We start from the raw sequence: 26,635 nt of genomic DNA on the forward strand, positions 1-26,635 counted from the left end.
TGAAAGGCAAAAAGGAAAGTGCAAGCAAATGTAAGAAAGAGGAGAGGGGATGTTGCAGTAGTGCATGAGAGGGAAGGAAGAGGGGTAGTAAGAACAAGGGAAAGGAAAGAGACAGAGGAGCGGGTGAGTGTGAGAAAGGACCAAGCTGTCTGTAATTGTCACAAGGAAACCCTCATTTCTGTTGGAAACACTGGGGATAGAAACACTTAGAAGAGCCCTAAGGGGGGCAGATAGATAAGGCAGGCTTTGGCCTTTAGGCTCTCACCTATGCTAGCATTAACGAGTATGTGTTATGTATTGCTAGTTGGGGGTCCTGGGGTTTGGGCACATCTGGGCTAGGGAGGTGAAAGCCCACGGGAAAGAGGAGGGACCTGCCCAATAGTATAACCCCTGCTTTCTAATCCAGTGTGAGATAGTCAACAATCATCCTGTAAACAGTCAACTAATTTCAAGCAGTTTTTTGCAAATACAAACCCTTGAACTATCGACCAGTTTCTATGGATTATTAAGGCCGGCTGTGACAGTAGGAAGGAGAGGTTGGTTTGGTGGTTGAGTTTGAGGTCGATAAGGAGTCCTTCACAGCCTGGGGGGTTCATGTGGTGTGAAGTCGATATTTTGTCTTGTCCTTTGTTTGCCACAGTTCAACTTCCTCCTCCTCTTTTGCTGGCCTGGTTAACTTGGATGAGTTTAAATAAAGTTTGTAGGGATGGATTCATGTGTGTAACCTTGTAGTCGTCTGACAACCAGGTTTCTGTTGTTATGAGCATGTTGGTTCCTCCTTCACTGAGTATTTTGTGGATCTCCGTGCCGTGTTTGGAGATGGAGAGGGCATTGTTCGGGCTGCCGATTATAATGTCTCCTGGCTCTGGATTGCATGTCAAAGGGTTTATTGGTGCCGGAGATGGGCAGTTGCACCCGGTCTTATGTTTCATTAGCACACGGCAGGGGAGAGCCAGCCAACGAAGTGGCAAGGAACGCGGGCTTGAACCACCGGTGCAAGCCCGTGTTCCAAGCCACCTGTTGGCCTGCTTCCCCCACTGTCATCTTCCACCCACCTCCCCTTCAGCCAGTCGCACCTTCCTCCCTGCTCAGAACGGCCACCATGGAAAGGGAAGAGGGGCTTTGTATGGAGCCCCATGTTGGTAAAGGATTTTCCATCGTACTACGGGACGCCATGCGCGTCCTGTTATAGGAAGAAAAAAAACGTTCTTTTTTTTATTTTTATTTTTTAGCACCCTGGGTTGCCGCTTTGGTAACCTGGGGTGCTAATGGCCTTAACACGTGATCCGACCCGCCGGATCGGGTATTAACGCCACATTGTTAATGAGGTCCAGAATATTACGGGTTTGGTTGTTTATTTCATCGGATTCTAGAACGAAAGTGTGTGTTGGGTGGTCTGTGGTTATAAATGAGTGTCCAGGCTGAGGGTTCTTCTCAAGCTCATGTGATCTTGGGCATCTGTGCCGTGATGAGTGGGCCATGGTTTCGAAGCTGGCATTCTACAAGAAGTGTCCAAATTAATCAGCAAAAAGAGTCTGATAAGATGGTTTAGGAGCTGGCTAGACTGAGAACATGGAGAGCACTATAGAAGGCTTCTAAAAATGAGATGAGGCTAAAAAAGGAGGCTACGGACACTGACTGGTTCTATCCCACCCTTCAAACAAAGCACAGGACAGAGTGGTCACGAGGCAGCATTGGGGTAGTACATAGAATAGTTGCACCATTGAACCATTGAAAGCAGGCAAAGAGAGCTAAAGGTGGAAGGGATTCAGCAGCAGAGGTTAGACTTGGCATGGCCAATCATGTTCCTGAATAGGAAACTGTGATTAGTAATAAACCGACTTTGTATAACTTGAAACAATCAAATAGCAGCACTACAAGCGCTGACAATATAAGGGAACACAAAATGAAAAAAACAAAATACGGACGAATCATAAAGCGGCGAAAGTCGCATACTTGTTTGGTCAATGCACTTATTTAAAGGCAAACACAGCTTGCATTGTGGGACTACGTGCTTTCTTGCTAATGTAAACATGGGTGGCAATACTTAGCAAGCACCTACTGGAATCACACATGAGCTGCCCCTCACAGATAACTCCTAGCCCACCCATCCCTGACTGATTCCTACCTATGCCAACATGAATGACGCAAAAGGTTTTAAACAGACATTCACTGGTTCTCTATAAAGCTCCCAGAGAAATACATGAATAACACATTACCATGAATAATGGGGCCCATGTAATGCTGCGTAAGCATCATTAGCTTTTAGGAATAAGATTAAATGCATGCTAGACCACTCTTTTACTAAAACTCAATCCTTGTACAGTGGATTAATTTACCTCCATCTGATTAGGGCCAACCCCTTTATAACTGAAGAGTCTTAAGTTAGGGGGCTTCACACCCAGTGGTTGAAGTGAGCGGGAACAACTGGGAACTGAGTTCCACTTCTATCTTTTACTGTTAACAGTTCCAGTACTTTTTTATAACCATTTTCACCATTGTGGAACTGTTCTTCATTTTACCATCCTGTAGTAGTTACAGCTAAACTAAAATGTATTTGAGCATATCTTCACGGGGCCTGAATGAGCTCTCAACCTGGAGGGCTTCATCTTACCCAGGCTACGATGGAGAAAGTATCTCTCCTCGCATCACACCCACCCTGATTTTAGAAAAATGTATCAAGTTGTTAGATGAGGTTTAATGCTTAGATGTTACAGTGGATAAAGGGCCAGTCTATTTGCAATGGATGCCATTTTATTAGCAGGTGGCTATGTGGGATTTTTGCCTTCATGACGCTGTATAAGTGTGCAGCTGTAGTAGGAGCTTTAGTGGCTAGTCGCTTGAACTTTTGTAATGCACTACTGGGATTACTTCAATGAAACTAATTAGTAGTCCCCAGGTGGCTCGAAACTGATTGGTTTGTGGATGTTGGAAATGTGATCGGTTCAAGCTGGTCACATGAAGCCTGCTTTGGCTTTCTGCAGAGCAGAGAATTCAGCTTGAAATGTGCTGCATCATCCATGGGTTTGCTCCTGTCATCTTCAACAAAAGTAACACAGTATATTCCAGGATGGAACATGTGGTCTATGGAGGGCCACAGCCTATTCATCCCTAGGACTCTGTCAGATGATAGGAGGTATAAGTCTGTCAGTGTTTTGCAGTGGTGGCTTGCAAATTGGTTTATTAGAGGGGCATAAACATTTTCCATGAATATGCATGAGCTTCCGAGCATAGCAAACCTACCGTGGTAGATTTGGGGGGATTCTCCCACTGAGAAAATGTTTAAATAATGAGTATAAATTGTAAATTTTACCAGGCACTTTCAGTGAAAACTGGGTAAAAAGCCATACAGTTTACAATCAGTTTTGTCAGGTAACATATGAAAAAGCCCAATAGATGCCAAGACCCCAACAGTGCTCCTTTCTGGAGCACTTCCCAATGCATGTTCATGCTGCCTTTAGCCACAATATGCCCTAGTATTATGCCAGTGTACACAATATTTTCATGTTGGCTATGCCTATAATGGCTGCACCAATAAATGCCACTATTCCGCCATATGAACATACTCATGTTTCTTTTGCCTATAATATCAGTAATAAAACTATACGAAAACATGTCCATGCTGGCTTTGGCAATATGTACCAGTATCCGCACTTAAAAACATATTGCTGTTGGCTTTGCTAATAATTTGAGTACAACATGCCTTGCCACTGTAAGAAAACATGTCTATACTGGCTGCACCAATGTAAGCCAGTATGGCTGCATAAGAATGCTCATCATGTTGGCTTTGATCATAATACCACTAAAAATGGGGAATGTCCACTGCAAGAAAACATGTGCATGCTGTCTACACCAATGTGCCTCCCCCCTCTACATAAGAACGCACATCATTTTGGTTCTGCGCGTAATGCCAGTAAAAAAATGCCTTGCCACCATCAGAAAACATGCCCCTGCAGGATGCACAAAGGTAGGCCAGTATGGCCATTTAAGAATATTCATGATGTCGGCTTTGCCCACAATACTAGTAAAAATGCCATTCCCTCTCTAAGAAAATCTGTGCACACTGCCTGCACCAATGAACACGGCACACCTCCATGTAAGAATATTATATGTGTCCATAATGCAAGTAAATAATGCCAGGTCACTGTCAGAAAACATGTAAAGGCACTCATTGTCTTCACTTTGTCCATAATTCCTATAATAAATGCCATTCCACACTAAGAACACCTACATGCTGCCTGCAGCAATGAACCCTCAACCCACATAGGAACATTCAGCATGCTGGCTTTGCCTACAATACCCCATGTAATAAAACATGCCCATGCTGCCTGCACCATCATAGCCACTGCTCCGAAATTGCCATGCCCATGTTGGCTTTGCCCACAATGCCCAAAAAATATATACCCATCAAAAAACAAACATATCCATATCCAGCAGCATGGATGAGCAGACCCTGGTCTAGGGACCCAGGCTTTAGAATTATCAAATTCTATGCATGACAGCACATCTTTTTCTAATTGTATGCCTCTATTGAAACAGCATATGTGTTCAGGTAGGTGTTAAGAATGGCCTACCGTGGAGTTAAGATCAGCTAGTAAAGGTGACTGATTTTACAAAGGCAATGCATACATGATCTGACTGACTGGGAAAACAATCAAAAACAACACAGGGTGAGCTCAATCTTTTGCTCATTTCACACCTTGGCTGTCAAGCCCACCCGGACCACAACCCCTTTAAACACGTGTTGCAGCATTCTTGCACCTATCCTTTCCTACAGGGATCAAATTCTGCTACTTTTTGGTACACTTGTACCACTGTTCACACCCCTCATTGAGATGTAGCTGAAGTAGTGCATGGGAATGGAGCATGACTGCAAGATGTGTAATAGTCACCTTTTTCAAACAGGGCGATAGGTTTCACAGATCCGAGCTTCATGAAAACTGCCATTTCTGCAGCCGGAGGAGGGGTCTTGGTACCTCGAGAGCAAATAACAACAACAGACCTGCATTGGATGGAAACAATACAATGAAGAAATAGGCCTTCAGACAGAACAATCAACCCTGTACCACTCGTAGGCATGTCTATTCAAAAGTACACACATTCAGTGGGGCAGAGACGCGTACTCGGGTAGTATTTAGTCTTAGGCATTTGAATGGCAATGAGACATGATGCAGATAAGGACATGCACAAATACTATTAGACATATGGAAGTGGGAACCAGATGAAGACGGGCATAGTCCGAGATTGCACACGTACATGTGGCAATGCACCCAAACATGGTGGCTATCTGTATACACATAGATTGCAGAGGCATATGTACACCGAATTAGCCAGAGATTCCATCTAACACATTTATATCACAGCAGAAAAATAACTATAGATTCCATTTGGAAATACAAGTAGCATAACACAACACGCGTGCACCCAAATATCCACTGAACCCATGAAACACAGATATATGCAAAGCCAACAAGTGATACGTGGTTCCCATCCATGTGAACTCGTCAGTATCTGCACAGGTGGTGTCATTATGATCCGGTCTATGCTTGTGAAGAGGAAAGGGACGCGCGTATCTATGTGTGACCCGGAGCGATGGCAGACTCCACCCAGTGCACAGGGTGGGGGTCTCGAGGATAGGGATTAGCAGCAATCTCTTAAGGCAGCGTGTCCGTCCCTCCGTAAATTCACCAGGATCCTGGATCCAGAGAACAAAAAAGTGGATTCTCTTCCCCAATAGGGATTGTGATCCACCACAACAGCCCTGAAAATGAGCACATTCTCCCCACTCTCAGGTGCTAGAGCTTTATTTTTACTGGATTTTACTGGACCAATTGTGAATCAATCCAAATTTTCAGTCTGATCATTTCAATATAAATTGATAATTTTCCTTTGAAATCCTTTGGATCAAAAACTAATGCATGTTTACAAACGTTGTCCTAAAAGCTGTTTGACAACATAGGGTGAGCGGGGCAGGCTCGGGTTTTGTTTTGTGAATACAATGTCAAAATAAAGTCGTCATTTACCTTTTCTATTCCAAGTTAACCAAAATCTGCAAACTCTTTAGACACACCAACAGAGGTGTTGCTAGTGGGGGGCTGAGGGTGCAATAGCCCTCGGTCTTTTGGTTGTAGCCCCGGATAGAAACTCAGGTGTTACAACCAAAAAAGCTAGCTAGCCCCCAGTCCCGACAGTCCCAAAATAAGTGTAGCCCGGATCTGTTCCAGACCTAGCAACACCCCTGCACACCAATATGTATAGAGACAATGTGAGCTTTCTTCTCTCCCAGAGCTCTGTACGTCTCTTCGCCAGTCTAGTCCACTTACAGCACACATCTCATTCCCATCACCTGGTCAACAATGTTCGGGAGCAGTCTAGTGTGGCAATTTGAACTCAAAAGAGGAGTTCTGACCCGTTTCTGAGTTTAAGCGCCAGGGGTATGAGCTTATGCTGAAGGTTAATCAACAGGTCACACAGCTCGTTGATCACGCGCCACACATTATTGACGTCTGTTTCATCTTGGGAGGGGGGACATTGTGTCAACCTGCACCTTTGGACAAATAAACAGGGATCGGTTTGCATATAGAAAGTATCTATGCTGGCCCGAGTCTGCACTACAAGCTTTCACTGTGCTTCCGCATCAATAGAACGAGCTGCCGCGCGACAGCGCCAGCGGACTCCCATCACCTTGACAAAACATTGGATGGAGGTAAGACCTGTTACTACCACCCTCACAGGGCCATGTGGCATGGGTGGGCTTCAGCAATATGCGAGTACCACTCAGAACCCACACGCCAAATATCCAAGGCCGAGGCATGAACTCAAAGCCAGAGGTTCCCGCCTACACACTGATGTTTCGGAATGATCCTGAAACGCTAAGCAGATGCCCGGCTGTGTATCCAATCAGGTGACAGGGATAAACACGCATCCGCAGCTCTGGCCAGGAACATTCCACCTGCATCCATCACCGACTCTCAACCTGCCCAGTTCTTCAAGACGGGCCTTGAGAGCAGGTGAGTAAAAGGTTTCTGGGCTGGAAAGTGAGCTGCCAACTGCCAGAAAGCGTCTACATAAGGTATTCTCCATGTGCTAAATGACAACACACACACACAGCAGAGCAGTCTCCAGCTGAAGGTATTACTCACTGTTTCTGATGCCTGTTTTTGCTCTGTGAGCCTCCACAAAGGACCAGTGAGCCAGACTGTTTCCCATTCTCATCAAAGAGGCTCGCCACTCTTTTGACGCCTGCGCTACTTTTCCTGTGTTTCAGAGTTGGAGCATCATTGTCCCGATTCACAAAGATTTGCGCGGGCGCATCTCAGACGGGCACCTGCCACCTTGTTCCTGGCTCACAAAGCTTCAAACTGGAGCAAAGCTAGGTTGGCCTGGAGCATCTTCGAGACACACATCTTTGCAAACCGAACATTGCATAGATGGCCCGGGCAGCTCCGGATTTGCTCCTGCTGTAAGCTCTGTGACTTGTGAATAAGGAAGATGGAGCAAATCAAAGATGCTCCTGGAGATTTCATTGGCTCCATTGCAAGTCTATATGACTGAAGCCCCCGGGGGTCTACTGCTTTCGAACCAATAACTTACCGTAGGGCCCTTAACGCCAATGGCCATACAGCAAAGAGGTACTAGGAATTAGCAGCCCAGGTCATTATTATTCGGGGCTCTAATAGTTCCTTTATGTTTCCTATCATGCGTGCCTGGTTTACTTTAAAAAAGGATGCCTGGCATTTATGATAATACTATAGTTTTATTATTTCTAAGGCCATGATGTGGCAGCCGGGATGCTGAGTGAGGAGACGCCGGATGGCAGGTGAGTGGTGGGGTTCAGCCAGGGGCAGGATGGGGGAGGAAGTGCAAAACGAGAGGGGGAGATGTGTGGCCAGGGGCTGTGGCCGAATGAAAGCATGGTGGCCCGGGGGAGCAGAAATTGACTTATATAAACAGTTTCAGCCGATGTTGCTCGTCTCCTGATTAGATGGCGCCACTCCCTCGAGTGCCAAAGTTAATTAAATATCACTGGTTCACAGGTTAGTAGATATGGACCCTTAACAACGCAGTTAAAATCGCCGGTTTATAGCTCAAAGTTAAATATATATGGATAGTTAACTGTTAACTAAATAGTACCGGCTCATATTCTACAGATAACTAAATATGACTAGTTGGATATACCAAGATCGATATAAACATGTCATAGTTAAATACCCATGACCAGCTGTCAAAAAAAAAAATATATAACCCATAGAATTGAGCATTCAATGTTTGTTTATCTGGCTATCACTAGTACATATTTACTCTAAGTTTATGTCATCAAGTCAAGTTACCTAGACAGCACCCGTTCTCTGTGTCCCGTCGCCCCCCTGTGTCGTGCACGGCCTGGCCAGCCCCTCTTGTTCTCAGTCTCATTAATCCTCTCTGCATGTCTTTTCCCTGACCACACCTAGAACCCTGCTCCGAACTTCCTCCGCAGCCCCACGCGTTTTCCCTGTGCTCCCCTCAGCCTGCTGACCTGTCCTCCCCCAAAGTCTTAGGGTTCACTTTTCCTCACTGCTGCAGTAATCCGTGGAGCAAGCCCTGCCACCTCAAAGCACGCATCCACTCCTCCGCCAAGCCCCTGTCCTGTCAAGAGCCACAAGGAAGGAGGCAAATACTCAAGACATTTTTATTACACCAGAAGCGCGTTTACAACTCCCACCAAATCATGCACTCTCAGAAGACTGCTTTGAGAACACAGCGGCAGGCACTTTTGAGTGCAACGTTTGATGGTAAGGGTTGATTAAAGCAAGCTCAAAGAGTTCCCATGAGCCGGTGTTTTGGCGAGGAGGGGCAGGCGCTGGGTGGGAATGGCCGTTGGATTTGCATGGCTGTGGGCAGTCAATGGGTGGGCAAATAACCAAACAGCACCTACAAGCTTCGTGCCCCTCCTCATTTGCCATGTCTCCCTAGAGGTACCTTGATGCAGTAGTTTAGGCTTATAGGTGGCACCAAGAGCCACGTAATAGCCAAAACTAAAAAGGATCAAAACCTATTTATTGATCTAATGTTTTAAATAGTGTAATTTGTTTGTTCCTACTGAGGCGGTTTATCCTTTTTGTAATCTGCGTTCTGTGATACCCATGGGCTGTGGCACCGCGCCTGCCGCTAATTAAATAGAAACAGGAGCGATGTTTGACTAAATTAAGCAATCACAGGCACCTTTATGGCATCAGAAATGCAGAGAGTTGCGGCTTAGCATCGACAGCACCAAAATGTAATGTTTTCCAAAATAGGTAAAGGTGTGATTGTTTATTACAATGCCAACGGTAAAGCCAACAAAGGTCAAATGAAAGACTAAAGTAAAGCACCTCTTCCACTTCCCACGTCACGCTAAAAGGAGAGTCCTGCCTCCTGCGGCACTGGGAGACCAACTGGCTCCCAGCGGGTGCACAGATTTCCTTTGAGTCACTGTGTATGGTCCATCGAGCCTATTATGACATCGGGGCACTTTATCTCCGGGACACATTTGTAAAATCTGTTCCTTCAAGACAGTTGTGCTCGGCCGGCCAGCTATTGCTCATTGTGCCCAGCCATGACTGGGCCACTGTGGGAGGAAGGTCCTTCTCGGTGGACACTTCCACCCTGTGGAATTCACTGCCACACGCTCTCCGTGCCATTCCTGACCACCTGGCATTCTGGAACGTGCCCAAGACGTGTATTTTTCCTCAGCTGAAGGATACTTCTCTCTTCTTGGGTTTTCTGCTTTCCTCTGTCCCTCACTCTGTATCTTTCGTCTAGCGCCAAGATACCTCCAGGTCTAAACTGCGCTAAATACATTCCAAATTCATTCATTCATTCAACAGGGCACGGATGACACACAAGTAGAGTTCGTGACCTTTATTAGTCCAGATCACCAGGGTTGGGCTTTGGATAAGGGCTTGTAGGTTCTGTGGGTTGGCCTATAACTCACAAGTACTAGATTAAAGGTGTCAGGATGTTGAACTAAATGTGTAACAGCCTTTTTTCTCGTGTCCCAGACCAGAGTCGCTAATCTGACACGGCATCTTGTCCCAGCACCATTTCTGGATTCCTTTGGGTTTCGCCTTTCGTCTGTTATTCCCCCTTCTAGGCTCCTTGTAGTACACTCCAGCGTTGGAAATCTCTTTTTTACTATGGGCCCCCACCATCCCCGCAAGGACGTGGGGGGATGTGGGGTGGTGGGGTGTCGGTCTCAGTTCCACCCCATAAGCATTTGCCTCTCAGAAGATCAATAAAACATCTGGAAAATAACCCAAGGGAGGGGTGTTTCCTATATAGTTGCAAGCAAAGCATAAAAGGTGCACACCTTTTAAACCTAAAAAGCTGTACTTAAATATTTCCTGCAGGGTAACATTGTGACAAGAGGTTTCACAGGGATCCAGATTGGAGGTTCAAGTGGTCTTGTGTGGGTAAGGGCTTTTCCCCTGATCCCAAGGAAGACAGTTCAAATGGCATTGTTTAAAGCAGTCCGAACTCAGTAAAATAAACGCAGGGTACAAATGGATTTCTCCAGAACCAAAATCCAGGGAGACATGTGTTGCTGGAGCGCAGATCTCGGGAAATCCGGCCCTGGCACTGGCAAACCCTGACCAGCAAGTAATCCTTACTTCACCTTGCCCTGGGTATTACAATAAAACACCGGGCTCTGCTTTTCTCCTTCTGTTCTGTGGATTCAACCAGAGGCTGGGATGTAGCCCCCAGCATGCTCGCAGAAAATGGTCTTTCTTGCTGTTTGCCTTATGAGGTTCTGAGATCGAGCTTGCATCGGGCTGAATCTTTCAGTTACAGCCTGTAGAAGGCGCTGTGTTATCATTCCTTTTACCACCCTCCCCCTAAACCCCGAGTGCACATTTTCTTATCCGGACCACTGTCCTCGCTGTGTCCATTTCTGCTCCTCTCTCCTGCTCCTTTTCAGTTTGGGCTATTCCACCACCTAAAAGCCGAAATGATTGCATTAAAGCCCAGATAGGGAGAAATGCCATATGAGGGGCACACAGTTTATAGGTGTTGTTTGGTTATTTGCCCACCCATTGACTGTCCATGGCCATGCTAATTCATATGGCCATTCCCTCCACTTCCTGCCCCTCCCCACCCCCAAAACACCTACTCATGGGAACTCTTGGAGCTCGCTTTAATTAAGACAACCCATCAAACTTTGCACTGGAAATGTTTTATGAAAGCCGTTAAGACAGTTAAAGACTTAACATGAGCTCTAAACCTGCTACTGGTATAATTAAAAATACCTTAACTAGGCCACTCGATGTATAGGCACTGTACCTGTCCTTCACTGAAGTCTGGTTAAAAACAAGCATTGGCAAAGCCAACCGTTTTGGCTTGTGCATAAGTATTAGGAAATCTCCAGGCACTGCTATTTGATGCCCAGACGCTCACACCATTTTGCACCTGCTACCATCAATAGCCAGTTAATGCCAATACGGCAGTGCCTGGCAAATGCCTTTCCCATGCCTGCACAAAAGCCCACACTGTTGGCATTGGCAATGCGTGTTCTTATATGGAGAAGGTTTGAAATTCCATGCATCTCCACTGGCAGACCTTTCCAAAGTCTTGCGGCCAGTTTGCTTGGAGGAGAAGCAGAATGGCCGAGGGGAGGGGTTGAGGGGCGAGGCTGACATTATTTTGCTTGCAAACAGCCTACAGTCTGGGGCGTGGCTACCCGAGGCCAGATGCTGGGTTTTTATATTTATGCATGCGCTGGGTTCATGGAGTGACCAATTTCGCTGATATTCTGCACTCCAGCCCACATTGCGGCGATATTAACCGAAGTGGTGGGCGTATCCTGCCGGTAATGGCCTGCCCTCCAAATCAAGGGCTCAGGCGAAGCGAGGGCCATTAACATGGGCGGTGCTGCTGTTTGCGGGCAGGGTCGGCCCAATGCCGAGCTTAATATCACCATTAGCACCCGCAAAAACGCAGCCCAGGTGCTACAGCCTAAGATCATTTATTAAAAAAGGAAAACTAATCTGCATTTGGTCCTGCAACACTGGTTGTGTAAGGTATCCAGTGATGTTACCGGACAGAAAACAGAGAATGCCTTTTTTACCGAAAGAACTAAAAAATATCGATTTTTTAATTAAAATGTATATGGGGTGTGGGGTAAAAAGGGGTGGGAGGATTTAGAAGCACAGGGAAACAGGGGGTTCGGAGGGACCCCCCCAAATTAAAAAAACAAAAAAAAAGTAAAAGCTTTTTTCAGTAATAAAGGTGCGGTAAAAAAGTATTCTCTTAAAATTCATTCGGTAACATTACACACATCCATTGTGTAAGAGGGAGTCCATTTTCAGTGTTGATTATTAGCCGTGAGCACTTGCGTGCACTTTTACAGGGGGGGGGGCTATTGGTGCCATGGAGGTTGGGGGGGGGCGAGTGAAGCACATGGGGAGGGGCCCACGGCATGGGGAAGCGCGGAACGCTGGCTTATCCTAGGGAACACAGCCTGCATTGCGAGCTTCCTGATTGGCTAGTGTCACTGCCCAGAGGGCTAATGGCAGTGATTGCAAATGCACCCATAATGACGGAAATAATGTCGAACTTGCAAGGCGCAGCGCTCATGAGCCAACAGTGCCAGCAACATGATGCGCGCAGGAAACACAGCAAGGACCTCCGTGGCAGCGGCCTTGCCCCCCGCCCATGGCCCAGTGCAGCCTTGATATTGCACTTGGCCATCATTTGGTGCACTGCATAGAATAGGGACCCTGAATATCATGGTGACCCCGAGACAAGGAAGTCCCTGAAATGCCAGTGCCCTTTCCCTCAAGACAGGACCTGATGCTCTTTGCATTACGAGGGCCAAAGATATGCTGGAGGTCTATGAATGTGTTTGAGCTTTTAGGTATGAATTGCTCTATTTGACCATATGTGAGACCCTGGACATGATGAGGGGCCCAACATAAGTTGTGGGCCATGAATACAATAATGGCCCTAGATATGGTTTGGCTCTTGGATATTAGTCTGCAATACTTTGCGCCCTGGATGTTATAAAGATGGCTCACGGGCATCCTGGAGATGACTTTGGCTCCCACCCAATCAGGGCCTGGGCTTGATGTTGCCTTTTGGGATAGGGCTGGTCCCTAGAAACGATGCAAGTCCATCCGGATCTGCTTCAGACCGGGACTCAATGTTGGGCATGCCATGGATCTTTGCATGCAAGGGGGTCTCCAGGCAGCAGCAGTGTTGCTAGGTCTCGAAAAGACCCGGGGCTACGCTAATGTCGGGACTGTCAGCACTCGGGGCTAGCTATAGCCTGTTGGTTGTAGCTCCTGAGAGTCTATCCAGGTCTACAACCAAAACACCAGGGGCTATAGCCCCCTTAGCCCCCCCCCCCACCTCCAGGAAGGCCAAGACAGAAGAGGAGCTCTGTAGTTGTTTTGCCTCGTGTCTATGTACTCCAAGGTGTCTGTCAATTACCCCATGGCATAGTATACTGCACAGAATAGGGCGTTTGCCCTGCCACCACGTTGGGTCCACTAATACAACAATCATCCTCTAACTAAGGCTGACCAGATACTGTCCCAAGTGCCCCCATTCTGGTTTCCTCTTCATGACAGTTGTAATGATTCCCAGATTAGTACTTGTAAGAAGAATGTGCATTAGAGATGTCCCCTGAGTGTTTGCTCTTTGCAGAACTTCCACACTGGAGCATTGCTCCAGGCAAGATTCCAATCGGAACGCGGCATGCTCTTTCCTCCGGAGAGAACCGGAAATTCCCTTCCCATCCATCAGACTCCTAGTTACTGTACTCACCTCTCCGCCAAAGATGTGAGAATGTATCTGCTCAATGCCGCCACGGCCGGAGGGCTCTCTGTGTCGAAATGCCGATTACTGATGACCGCGCCTGAACACGCATCCAGCACCAGGAAGAAGAGGCCATGTCTCCTGAATAGGGAGACGTCATCATTTATCTAAAGAGGATTAAAAAAAGAGGAGCGGATGAGTAGTGCTAGGCGAGCACTGGGTGAGCCAAGGATAGAGGAGCGGCCGAGGGAAAGTAGCCAAGAGAAAGAAGAAGAGTAGGGGTGAAGAAGGAATTGCTGAAAAGAAAGAGGAGGACAACATGATAGAGCAGGGTTGCCCAACTCCAGGCCTCGAGGGCCGGAATCCTGACAGATTTTCAGGATATCCCTCATTAATATTTATGAGCACAAATCTCCATACATTTAGAATCATTGGATGCAAATGTATCTTGTGAATATTAATGAGAGGTATACTGAAATTCTGACATGTTTCTGGCACTCGGACAACCATGTGATCGAGAAAGAGGTAAGAGCAGCAGAGGGAATGGTGGATAAGAGAGGGGGGGAAGTGAAAGGCACCATGGATAGGTGATGCAAAGAAGAGGACAAAGCATGGAAGGGGCAATGAACTGCAGACCACACAATAACAGGGCAGAAACGATGCAGACAAGGCCAAGTAGGGGAAAACAAGAGAAGAAAGGACCCAGAGAGGGGAGAAGGCCAAAAAGGGAGGTCATATACAGCAAATGATAGAGGATAGAGAGTGGGGCAATGGGGGGCATTTACAGAGCTATGAAAATACAAGATTGCAGTAAGAAGCCTTTCATAGACAATACGTTAAGCTAGTGAGTCCAAGACTATAATAAAACCTAATGAGGCCTGGATCAAAACCAGACACAACCACAAAATGAACACACCCAGAGCCTAGGAAGCCAGGGACACAATCACACCTAATGAGGCGGTGAAGACAGTCCAATCAAACAAGAGTAGGAATCTCATCAAACTCTAAGACCAAGAACACAACAACACCTAACATGTTTTAGCACACACACACATAAATACAATAAGAACGGGAACACTGACACAACCTATAATGCTCTCTACAAAGTAAAAATGGAGACTATGAACACCATCAAACCCAAAGAGACATAGACACAATAACATTAAAAGAGACCAGAAACGCTGTCAATCTCAAAGAGAACACAAACATGACCAAACATAACAAGCAAAAGCAAAGAGAATTGCCCCAGAAAGACAATCAAGCCACAATTAAACAAGTAAGGCAAAGAAGACTATGGAAATGAGAAACTAAACTAAACCGGGGCAGGAACACAACCAAACTGAACGAAATCAGCAACACAGCCAAGCCCAATGAGTCCCCTAACATAATGTACCAAAGAAGGAACAGAACAAAACCCAACCATAGAACAGCCATATCATAAAATGAAACCCAAGCCAACACAGTTAGACCAGAAACACAGTCAAATAGAAAAACCTGCAACACAAGCTTTCCTATTGAAACCAGAAACATTACCAAAACCAATGAGGCCTACAACACAATCAAAACACATGAGGCCAGGAGCACAGCAACATTTAGAGAAGCCGAAATGCAAGCACACATAATTAAACCTACGACAGATCATACCCAACCAGAGCCAAAAGAAAGCCGAACCAAATATGACTAGGAACTCAACTAAAGTTAATGTGTCCTGAACATGGAATCGGACTCATTGAGAGCAGGAGCACAAACAAACTCAACAAAACATACAACACAAACCTATTAAAATGAAGAACATAACCAAACCTAATAAGATCTGAAACACAACCAAGTTCAATAAAACCAGAGCACAACCAGTTTCAAAGAGCCCTGAAAACCAAGCAATCTCAGCTTGTCTGAAACACATCCACAACCAAGGAGAACAAAAGAACAAGCACACATTATGATTCCAGGAGCACCGGCAAAACCAACAAGGCCAGGATAACAACAAAAAAACACTGCTGCATGGAACCATATCATACCTGGTGCAGCCAAGCTCAAATGCACTCTGTATAATTGCCAAGTTTATTGCAGCCTGGAACAATGCAAAAACAAATGCCAACTCGCAAGTAGCCAGACACAAACCATCCTGGCCTAGAATCCAATCTAGATGGGTCTTCCTTACAGGAAAGTGGAATGTGGCCCAGTGAATGAGGTCACATAAAGCTACCGAAGGCACCACTACATGCAGTGCCACCTAGCGCATGGACACATGCGATCTAACACAGAGCCAGATCTAGTACTGCCTCATGCCGGAGTCTAATTAATATAGCCTCACACAAAGACGCGTCGAAAAGTACCTAATAGAAAGCCATATTAAATGCAACTAGGTCAACAGACAAGCCCAGCGCTGCCCGATATACAGGCATCTCCAATACTGTCTAGAAACAGTAACACAGGCAGCTGCCAGAACAAGTGCAAGCTGGCAAACATCTAAAGTGGCCTAACACACCACTACACCAAAAGGGCCACACACAGACCTATCTGTTACTGCTTTACTCACTGGCACAGCTCACTGGCTCAGTGCAAAGTTGAAGCTAAATCTAATTCAAAGCTGCAGGCCTAACAATGCGTAGCGCACAGACATGCCTAATACAGACTTATGCACCACCATCACTGGTGCGGTGGAACGCATAGCCATATCGGAGGCTGCCTAACTCACAGCCATATCTAAGGCAGACCTACCCTTAGCCACATCTGATACTGCGTAGCTCACAGCCATATCTAAGGCAGACTTACACTTACCCACGTCTGATACTGCCTAGCTCGCAGCCATATCTAAACTTAGCCACATCTGATACAGCCTAGCTCGCAGCCATATCTAAGGCAGACTTACACTTAGCCACATATGATACTGCCTAGCTCGCAGCCATATCTAGGGCAGACTTACACTTAGCCACATCTGATACTGCCTAGCTCGCAGCCATATCTAAGGCAGACTTACACTTAGCCACATCTGATACTGCATAACTCACAGTCATATCTAAGGAAGACTTACACTTAGCCACATCTGATACTGCCTAACTCACAGTCATATCTAAGGAAGACTTACACTTAGCCACATCTGATACTGCATAACTCACAGTCATATCTAAGGAAGACTTACACTTAGCCACATCTGATACTGCCTAACTCACAGTCATATCTAAGGAAGACTTACACTTAGCCACATCTGATACTGCCTAGCTCGCAGCCATATCTAAGGAAGACTTACACTTAGCCACATCTGATACTGCATAACTCACAGCCATATCTAAGGAAGACTTACACGCAGCCATGTCGGATGCTGCCTAACTCACAGACACATCTAAGGCAAACTTACACTTAGCCAAATCTAATGACTAATACAGAGGCATGGCTAATACTGCCTAACACACAAACATGTGTAATACTGCCTTTTACGCACATGCGCCGAACACACACGTGCAGTGCAGTCTAACACACATCCACTGCCAAGACATCCTGAAGCACAGGATCTAATGCAGCCTAGCACATAGTCATATCAGAGGATCCTTAACATACATGCATATCCAATGATGACCAGCTAACATGAAAACATATCCAGGGCGAATTACCAGAAAGCCACAATCAACGCAGCTCAACTGCAATGCTGCTCACAATCGTGGGTTGTGTGTGTGTTCGTGTAGTCATATGTGCATTCATGTCAACCTCCAGTTACAACCATGTGCTTGGAAGGTTGTGATCCCCAACACGTATTGAAGGAAGAGTGTGGAGCTGCAACAAGGTGCAAATGAAACTTCGAAGATTGAAAAAGATCTGTACAAAAAAAACACAGTGATGTGTGGACTGAGAGGTGCCTGCATGGTACCGCAGGCAAGCGGAGAAGGGCACACAGTGCAGGGCTTTTAACATGTTTCCTTAGCTCAACCTGCATGGTGATTACCACCCCAGAGATGGCCCAGGGATGTTCCTTATGCTCAAGGCCTGGTTGTGCACTTACTTTTATGAAAGCAGATTTGGTGTTGCCCTGAACATCTGCTGCGCGGAGCGACTGCACTTGAATCTTGACATATCGGCTTGAGGGGTTACTGGTGATGGCCACCTGCGAACACAATGGACGACAAGAGAATATTGGATGGAAGAAGCCAGTGGCACAGTAGGTTCAAGCAAACAAGGCGAAGAACTTGTCTAATATTCGAGCTGTGAGGTTGGCAGTAGAGTTGGGACACGGGCTTGTCCTTCGTTGGGGTGTTGTTGTGTCAAAGGAGCTTCCTGTGAACACGTCATCTCATGAGGCATGAAGGGACCTCGCTGTTCCCTTCCTCTGCAGCCTTGCCACAGGCCGTTGGCATGGGTGAGCTCCTCCACACCTCTAGCTTTAGGAAGTCATCATCAAACCCATGCCAAGAGTCATCTGAGTCCTCATGCCCCTTCCGGGGTTCCATTGTGCCGATGTTATGCATGCACGTGTCTTTTCTAGCATGAATGATTAGAAGAATGCCTTTGGCTAGGGTGACCAGACTTCCCGGTTTTGCCGGGACTGTGCTGGTTTTTGGTGGTCTATCCCCCTTTCTCAAGACTATGTTCCCACTGGAAACTGCAGTGGTCACAGTTTTTGGTAGTCGGTCTTTATAGCTGAAAGTCATGAATGCACAATCTCACACAGAAGAAATGCTGCATTTTACAACTTAAGATAGTGTTAGTTGGTGATACATAAATTAAGACACTTTGGGCCTCATTATGACTCCCTCGGTCCGGAAGCAATGGTGGCAGTAAATCCGCCACCACCGTTGTTTCCGGACCAGCTGATTCCGAGTCCTACAGGCGGGATGTGCCACTCCCGCCAGGTCTGAGCTGGCGGAAGTAACACCACCCGCCTGCAGACGGACATGGAAACACCAGCTCTGTCATAGACGGAACCAGTGTTTCTATGGTCCCCATCTCCATGGAGTCCTATGGGACTCCATGGGAATGGGGATTTACAGAATTCCGCCTCCGGAATTACCGGGTCACCAGGGTTGTATTGCCACAGTGATTCTGGCAATCACGGAGGCGGAATGGTATTACCGGTCCGGCGGCAGCCTGCCGGTTTTTCGTGTTCTTGCTTGGCTGCAGCTGTACAGTGTGATTGCCTATGTCTTTCCTCCCATTCAGTAATTACCACTCATACTTTACTCCTTGTCTAGTTGTGTGTGTATTAAGCTCTACACTCGTTGTTCTTTTTGTCTTTCTTATTTGTGTGTTGTAGCCAGGATCCATGGACAGAGCTGACAGTGCAGATAGCGTTTCCTGTCCTTTCTGATTACTGTCTTGAAGTTGCATTTTATATCATCACCAAATGCCATATCATATCTCATCAGAGCATGGAATTGCTTGGCGTGCACATGTGCAGAACACAGGCTGTAATGACTGATGTGGGCCGGGAGCCTGCTTAGCTTCTGCTTAATCATAAGCAGCTTCTCTCCGAGACTTTCTGGAATCACCTTGTTATCTTGCTCAACCTGTCTGTCTGTGTCGCGGTATTGCCTTCTGGGGGTATGTTCTTGCTGAGGGATGAGTGCCTATGTATGATCTTGGGCACATTCAGGAGTGTACTCGGAACCAAAAAATTCCCCGGAAATAATGTTTAAAGTGGCCCCATATTACACATTGTCAGCAAGCCCAACCCTTTTCCTATGAGAAAATGTGGAAATAAAATAGATTACCACACAAAAGAGGCCCAGGGTGCAGCGGCCTACCAGGAAATCTCCAGATTCCCTATAGGCCAATCCACCCCTGGGCACATTTCCTTTGTCTGGTATCTCCCATTAACAAACATGAGTAGAGCACAAAGCACAATACTTTTTATTGCCAAGTAGCGAGAAAGTTTTGAGGGAGATGTTTGCAACTTCCTTCCCAAAGACATGTCCAGGTTCTGTTAACTGGCAACTATCAGACATGCAAATCCATCCCTGACCTTTGAGTACAGCAAAAATAAATTTGATAGAGCACATGGTTGTGAAGTTGTATAACTCTTGTTGACTTAATGGCAAACAGGTTTAGCGGCAGTAAAGTGTAGGGCACTACATTGTCGGCAAACACTAACGACCATATCAGTAGATACGTAATCAACTGCGGACTAAAGGCTGCATTACCAGAAGATCGTCGCACTGAACGTCACGTTGCGCGGCGCTCAATGCATCGGGAATTCGGGATGGAGACGGTGGAAGCTTTGCGGGACATTTCAGGTAAGTGGTGGGGTGGGGTGGGAAAAGTGTAGCGGCAGGGCTGTGCAACGGTAGCAGGAGTGTGTGGGGGACCAAATGGATAGAGAAATGTTAGACCCCCCCTCCAACCCCCAAGAAATGGACAGGGAAAGGAGAGGGCAGTAAAAAAACATTCCAGGGGTTGGCCTTTACAGCACCCTTACGCAAAGTCTGTCTTTTGTTTGTGGGTTTTATTTATTTATTTAATTACTTACTTACTTATTTATTTATTTTAATGTATATAGCGTGAAGACAGCCCTTAGGCATCGAGGCACCGTTACATGTGATGAGCTTAGTTACATGAGGCCTGTGGATGGTCTTTGGAATCAATGCAAACTTAATGAATACATACATTATATATATTACAGGCAGGCATGTTGATATCGTTGTACGACGATACATTACATATTTTGCAGGTAGGCATATTGATATCGTTGTAAACATATATCACCTAGTCAGGATTAGGTGAAGAGTAGAGTCTTGGCAGCTTTGCGCAAGGCTATGTGGGAGGTTTCCATTCTTAGGGACGGTGGAAGGGCATTCCATTGCAGGGCTGCTAAGTAGGGGAAGCTGGTGCCTCCTACTCTGACTCGCTTGATTTTGGGTACTGTGAGCATATTTGAGTAGGGTGTTCCAGTTGGTCTGGACGATGCAGCTCTGTGAATTCTTTGGGACTGGTAGAGGGTGGCTGTTTAGACCCAGATCCATATTAATCACAAGGTAAATGGTAGGCAGTCATCCACTAAGTGTGTACACAGTACAGCAGATTTTAATCACACACTCAAACTGCAGCCATTGTAGTCATGAAAATATGCAATGTGTCTCTGCCTACATTGCCAAGAGGGGAAGTAAGGCCAGAGGGCTCATCAGCCACGTTCACCCCTTTGTAGCGTTCTCCCAAAGCAGGACTGTGCTTATGATCTAATCATGCAATAGTATACACTCCCCATGTTGGCCGTAAGCAACATCTACCACTCACAGACCTCCTGCCTGCATCTCCAGAGCACACGATAACACCACCATGCAACCCTGTCCTCTCACGACCCCGTAAACATGAATTTATTAGATTATTAGATTACCTTGAGAAATTCTAAAGAGGCCTAATGCCTCCCCCAGGGAACTTACCCGAGAAGAGTGCCTTCTAAGCTAAAGATACAAGGAGAGATTCCTGATAAAGAATTAGAGCAGGAATAAACATTGGAACAGATATTTGCTCAGCTGAGCCAAGATGCAAAACTGACTGGTTGGAATAACCGTCTAAAGGCACACATTTTATACGGTATCCAGTCATTTTATTGCAAACATTACAGAGTGGTACATAACAAGAACAGCACCGAAAAGATTAGATAAATATATAAGGGGAAGTAGGGTAAGGGATTAAAATGGGTCGGGATGGGGTGGTGTTATACATTTTGCCCGCAATGAAATGTACCACTCCATAATCGTGGTCGGTAAAATCACATATCACCATTTTATACCTTACATAAGATTGTGCGCAGAAGAAAAGGTAAAAGGAAACTAACAGCAAAATCTTAAATAAACACCCACGTACAAGAAGATTTTTACACCAGCTGGAGAAGATTTGGTTACCAAAGGTACCGGTAATCACTTAACGCCTGATGACATGGTCCCTTTGCGGGTCCCGACCTTAACGGCTTGTCTGTACCAGCCGTTAAGGTTGGGACCCACAAAGGGACCTTGAAGTTGATTACGGTACCGCATTTTGCAGTGGTTCAAAGTCAAAAATTCGAAAAACAAAAAGTCGAAAGTCAAAATATCGAGAAAAAAAAGTCGAAAAAAAAAGTCACATTTCTTTTTTAGAACGTTTTTTATTCGAAATGGGGGGGTTCCCCCGCCCCGGCCCCCTTTTTTTGTTTTTTTTTGTTTTTACCTTTTTTTTGCTTACGAGAGCCAAAAATTAAATATAAATAAAAAAAAGAAATGATTCAACTTTTTTTTGTTTTGACATTTTTTTCGATTTTTTTGTCTATCGACATTTTTTTTCGATATTTTGACTGCACACCTTTTGTGGTACCATAATCACTGCCTTCCCCATTCCCATTGAGCCCTATGGGGCAAAAATGGGAATGGGGAAGGGCCAATGGTAAATGGGGAATTACCGCGCCGTTATTAGCGCCATTGATTAAAGCCAGGATTGTAATGAGGGCCAATGCCTTTAAAAACACTAAATAGTCTGATGAGTAAACATGATTCTCATAATTTCATATGCATGTGTAGTCGCAATCAGCTACACAGTTCCAGTTTTCAGCACACCCATTTAGCACACATCATTACAAGTCGACTGTTGCTATATTCCACAATGCCCTGTTGGCACAACAGGACTACGAGTTTATAGAAAAGTTATTGAACGAAGTGGCAACCATGCTCTTAGTTCACAGTCCCCTTTCTGCCATAATTTCAGGACATCGCACAGAACGGAGACGGGACAAGAGCCTGTTGCTACGTTGCAGAATATAGAAACTTCATGCATGTACCAGTGTGGGTGTGCACAAGGCCAATGCCGCCCGCATGGCTGCTTCCCTGCAGGCCCCACCCCCAACCGGCAGTCCCTTTAACCAATCAGACTTCGTTAATTTTTAGCAGGGAAGGCAGGAGGACATATGGAGGAAAGGGGCCTGTGAACTAAGAGTACATTTGTCACTATGTTGAGTGTAAGGAAAGTTGGAAAACTGACTTAACCAAGTGTTTCCCCTTTATTTGGCTTAAATAGTCCTGTAAGTGCTTTTTTTATCAAGTGTCCCCACACTTTGCCTTTTTTTAGTTTTTTAATTTATATGCATACTTCTTACGCGCCGAAAGCCTGCGAGCATCAGGGTGCGGAGAACCAGAAAGAAACAAATTCACAAATTCATCTCAGTCAACATGGGGACAGAGTCTGATAATAACAGGATTGCGGTAGGTTAATGAAACAGAGTGGTTTTCAGCACTTTCCTGAAACTCCGATAATTCTCCTCTTGTCGTAAAGCCATTGGTAATTTGTTCCAATATTGGCCTGCCTTAACCGGGAAAGACCTCCCTCTGCCCTGTGCGCAATTTGCACGTGGTATATTCAGTATGCCCCTGTCTGCTGATCTTAGGCATCTCCGAGGTATGTAGAATGAAAATTGTCTTTTGAAGTAGCTCGGGGCCTCTCCATATAAACACCTATGAATTATTGTGATTAGTGGGATTCATCATCTTGAATGCTCACATGTAATTGTTATCTCCCAATTTTCTCACAGCCTTCTATCTGTGTCATAAATTTGAATACTTGTGCTGTCAGTGGGTGCGCTACGTGCGACTGTGCTACATTTCATATCATCTGCTCTAGCCCAGCATTCTCAGATTTACTGTCTTCCACAGCTTTCTGAGTGCATCATATATTACAACCACGCCACACATTCCATCCACCAGGTTGTTGCTAAATATGTTCAATAATAACAGCCATTCACCAGACCAGATGGTCCAGCGCATGTGCCTGCTCCCGGTCTAATGCCGCCCCAATAACTATTACTCCATGACTGACTTTCATATAATATAAGAAACTAAAGCGTGTCTCACCTACTAGTCCTTGGGGATCCCTCTCTTTCAGGTGGCCAGGGCATGGCCATCGGCTTTGGATCCAGACCCTAGGGGCGGACCAGTGCGGGAGGATCACGTGGGCAAGGGGTCTTTGGGAAGTGGGGGTGAGGTCACCAATGGCGAGACGTGGTATTCCCACCTTTCCTGTACCCATGACCCATCCTATTTCATAGGATTCTCTAATGTCCCAACTCCTCCCCCCTTTTTGTACACAAACGCTGGGCCGAGGAGACAGAGTAAAGAGGCTAACTCTTACATATCCCATTGGACATACACCATTAATCGTGTCAGGCAAAGTCAGGCACTTGACTTTAATCATGTACATCTGATACCCATTAACTCTCCCCACACAGATAAAAGGCAGAACATAGAGACACACTCTGAGCAAGGTGGAACACAAGAAAGAGCAGAACTTCCGGGGCGAAGGCGAACCTACTGGAGCAGAGTGACGGACAGCGGGACAAAAGTAAAGTGTAGAGAAAACCAGGAGTTCCGGTAAAGATACCTGGAGAAGGCCAAATCCCAGACAAGAAGACTGCATTGTGTTTCAAGGGCACCAGCGACCCTCCTGGGTGAACGACAGAGTTGGGGAGGCGAGGCCAAACCTGTGGTATTAATCTTCACTCGTGAATTAAAAGGCAAAGACAAGAAAGGAATGCACACAGCCGGTGAGTTGGCGAGCGACATGAAGGCCAGTGTGTGTTAAGGGAAGATTGAAGTTGCAACAGTATATCGCATAATTGAAGGCTACAGGTGTATGGATGAGACGCGAAGGAAGGCAGACCTATGGTGAACTTTAAATTACTGTTTACTGTGAAACCAGCAATACAGAGTAGCGGAGTGGTCTGGCGAAAGAAAATAGCCCACTCGAAAGTCTCTGCGACAGGTGAAATGGTTTTGGTATGAAGTGATAAAGTGAATGAACTCTAAAAGGCAGAAAGATCAAAATTAACCCCCGGAAAAAGGGGAAAGTAAAAGGTGAATGGTGAACTTTTGTGCTTATGTTACAGAACTACCCAGACCAAGAGGCACTGGGGTAAATAACACAAGAGTGTGAGCTGAAGGGAAAGTAGAAGTGGTCCTGCAGATGTCTATAGTAAAAGCCTGGCACATTCAAAAGTCTTCAACATCAGGAAAAGGTCCAAGCCTGACTAAGGGGGAGCGTAAGTGTGATAAGTTAGGGGAAGGGAACCCCTAAAGGATGTGAGGTCCGAGCCCAGCCGAGGGAGACCTGTGTGAACATTTTGTTGAACTGTGTTTTGAAAGCTGGAACAAGTGACTTTAAAGTGGAAGGCCAGGTGGGCTTTGATCCACGTTTTTAGCTGCCTTGGTTTTGAGAATCTGAGCCAGAGTGCGTCATCCTGTCTGCAGAGACTGCCTTACCCCGTGCTGTCTAACGTGGGGAGGAGAGCGGACTCAGTCACATTGATTCTTTATATCCTATCACTGATTTTCCTTTGCATACATATTCCCCTTTACACACTTTTTGTATAAGAGATAGGGCAGGCATTAGGTTCATTTAGTATAGGCCATTTTGATTTGATGGGCTCAACTAGGACTGTTTTATTTATTATTTGATGGTAGAGTCTACTCCCATCATAGCTATAGGGCAAAGCAAGAGTTTTTCCAAACCCTGAAAATTGAATACAAGTTTTACAAATTGTACCTTTAGTGTCAGTGTCATGCTTATGATACCATGCCTCCCTTACATAATCCCAGACTCTCTGAAGGGAGTTTGCAAATGTTGGCCACCCAAATAATCACCTTTATTTAGTTATGTATGTGGTTATTCTTGTTCATTTAAAAGCTTCAAGAAGCGAACGGTAAGCAGCTTTAGGGGCAGGAGAGCCATTGGTACAACTTGGCTGATCCAAAAATCTATCGCTAGAAGAGGACGCCAGAAGTTGGCACTGCTAACTAAGCATGTCCAGGAATAAGACAGGCTGGTAGCTGCCACCCACAACACATTGTTTCATCTGGTCTTCCTTGGCTCTTATACGTGTAGATAGGCAGTGAGCCATGGAGAGCCTAACTGTATCTCGACAAGTTAAAGGAATACAAATTGGTGAGGGAAAAGGTCCGTTTCAGTATGTAAGAGATGCACTGTCTCTGCGGTTCAAATTAACTTGAATAATGCCATTTTTAGGGTATTCAGAAAGGCTCGTAGCATGTACTGCACATTCCTGAAGACATTTTAATTTTATGATGTCTTCATGATTATTGGGTTGCATTATCTTATCAGGAAGGGTTTAGGTATAGATGCTATTTGTATATATACATGTTTGTATTTGGTGTTAATGGAGAAATCTGATTCAGTAAAAATTACTACTACGACTAACTGGATCTATGATATTGAATTTGCAGTAGCTTGAAATGTGTGCTTGATGTTCTTGGCATCCCTGAGCAGCAGCTGAATAATGACGTTTTAACCATCCTGGAGGAACACTCTACCTGAGGAGCACCACACTGACTGCACGGTGCAACAAGGCGACGAGACATGGTGAGTCTGGGGGCCTGCATCCTGCTGATCGCTTCTGGGAAAGGATTGGCTGGGCAGTCCATGGTGTAGTCTTCGCCCTGTCGAGCTGTGATCTTTACACGCTCGCAGCCATGATGGGAACAGTAGCTATGTCCCTTCCGATCAGCGTAGGCTTGGAGGCGGATGAACAGGTACCTTTGGAGAAAAAAAAGACAGAAAATAAAAGTATCAGATGAAAAGGTTGCAGCCAAACAAATCACCCAACCCCATCCATCCTCTCAGCATCCCTGGGAGAAGTGACACAGATGGCAAGGATTTATCTGAACTAAATCTCAACGCTTCCTGGATAAACATTTTAAACAAATATCTCCACAAGTCTCTAACACTTTTTTGACTTATTAAGCAATGACCACCAATTGTCATCCAGTTGACAATCAGCTCCAGGATAGGGAGAGTGTTACCGCCAGCAATCTTCGGAGCACTTCTTATGCTGTTCTTAACCCTTGTTAAGAACATAAATCTATGCAACGGGGAGGAAGAGAGGGGCGAGAGGCGAGTA

The 26,635-nt window shown here is 45.8% G+C and overlaps 2 protein-coding genes across 3 annotated transcripts in view; both read right to left on the minus strand.

Moving 5' to 3' along the window:
• The window catches only part of CEMIP (cell migration inducing hyaluronidase 1), an 867,705-nt gene that overhangs the window by 480,780 nt on the left and 360,290 nt on the right, over positions 1 to 26,635 (minus strand). The window lies entirely within an intron of this gene.
• Positions 1 to 26,635, minus strand: part of LOC138504001 (inactive cell surface hyaluronidase CEMIP2-like) — a 721,493-nt gene that overhangs the window by 16,596 nt on the left and 678,262 nt on the right. Inside the window, exons 21-24 of one of the 2 annotated variants that reach the window (XM_069624166.1) lie at positions 26,049 to 26,271; positions 17,771 to 17,872; positions 13,783 to 13,940; positions 4,893 to 5,002 (exon numbers count right to left, since the gene is read on the minus strand). In XM_069624166.1, coding sequence (XP_069480267.1) covers positions 4,893 to 5,002; positions 13,783 to 13,940; positions 17,771 to 17,872; positions 26,049 to 26,271 — 593 coding nt within the window. Of the gene's footprint in view, positions 1 to 4,892; positions 5,003 to 13,782; positions 13,941 to 17,770; positions 17,873 to 26,048; positions 26,272 to 26,635 lie in introns of those variants that run through there. The other variant, XM_069624167.1, reaches the window with a different exon arrangement.

The sequence above is a fragment of the Ambystoma mexicanum genome, chromosome 11, assembly GCF_040938575.1.
Source record: "Ambystoma mexicanum isolate Mex_15411 chromosome 11, UKY_AmexF1_1, whole genome shotgun sequence".
Taxonomy (NCBI): domain Eukaryota; kingdom Metazoa; phylum Chordata; class Amphibia; order Caudata; family Ambystomatidae; genus Ambystoma; species Ambystoma mexicanum.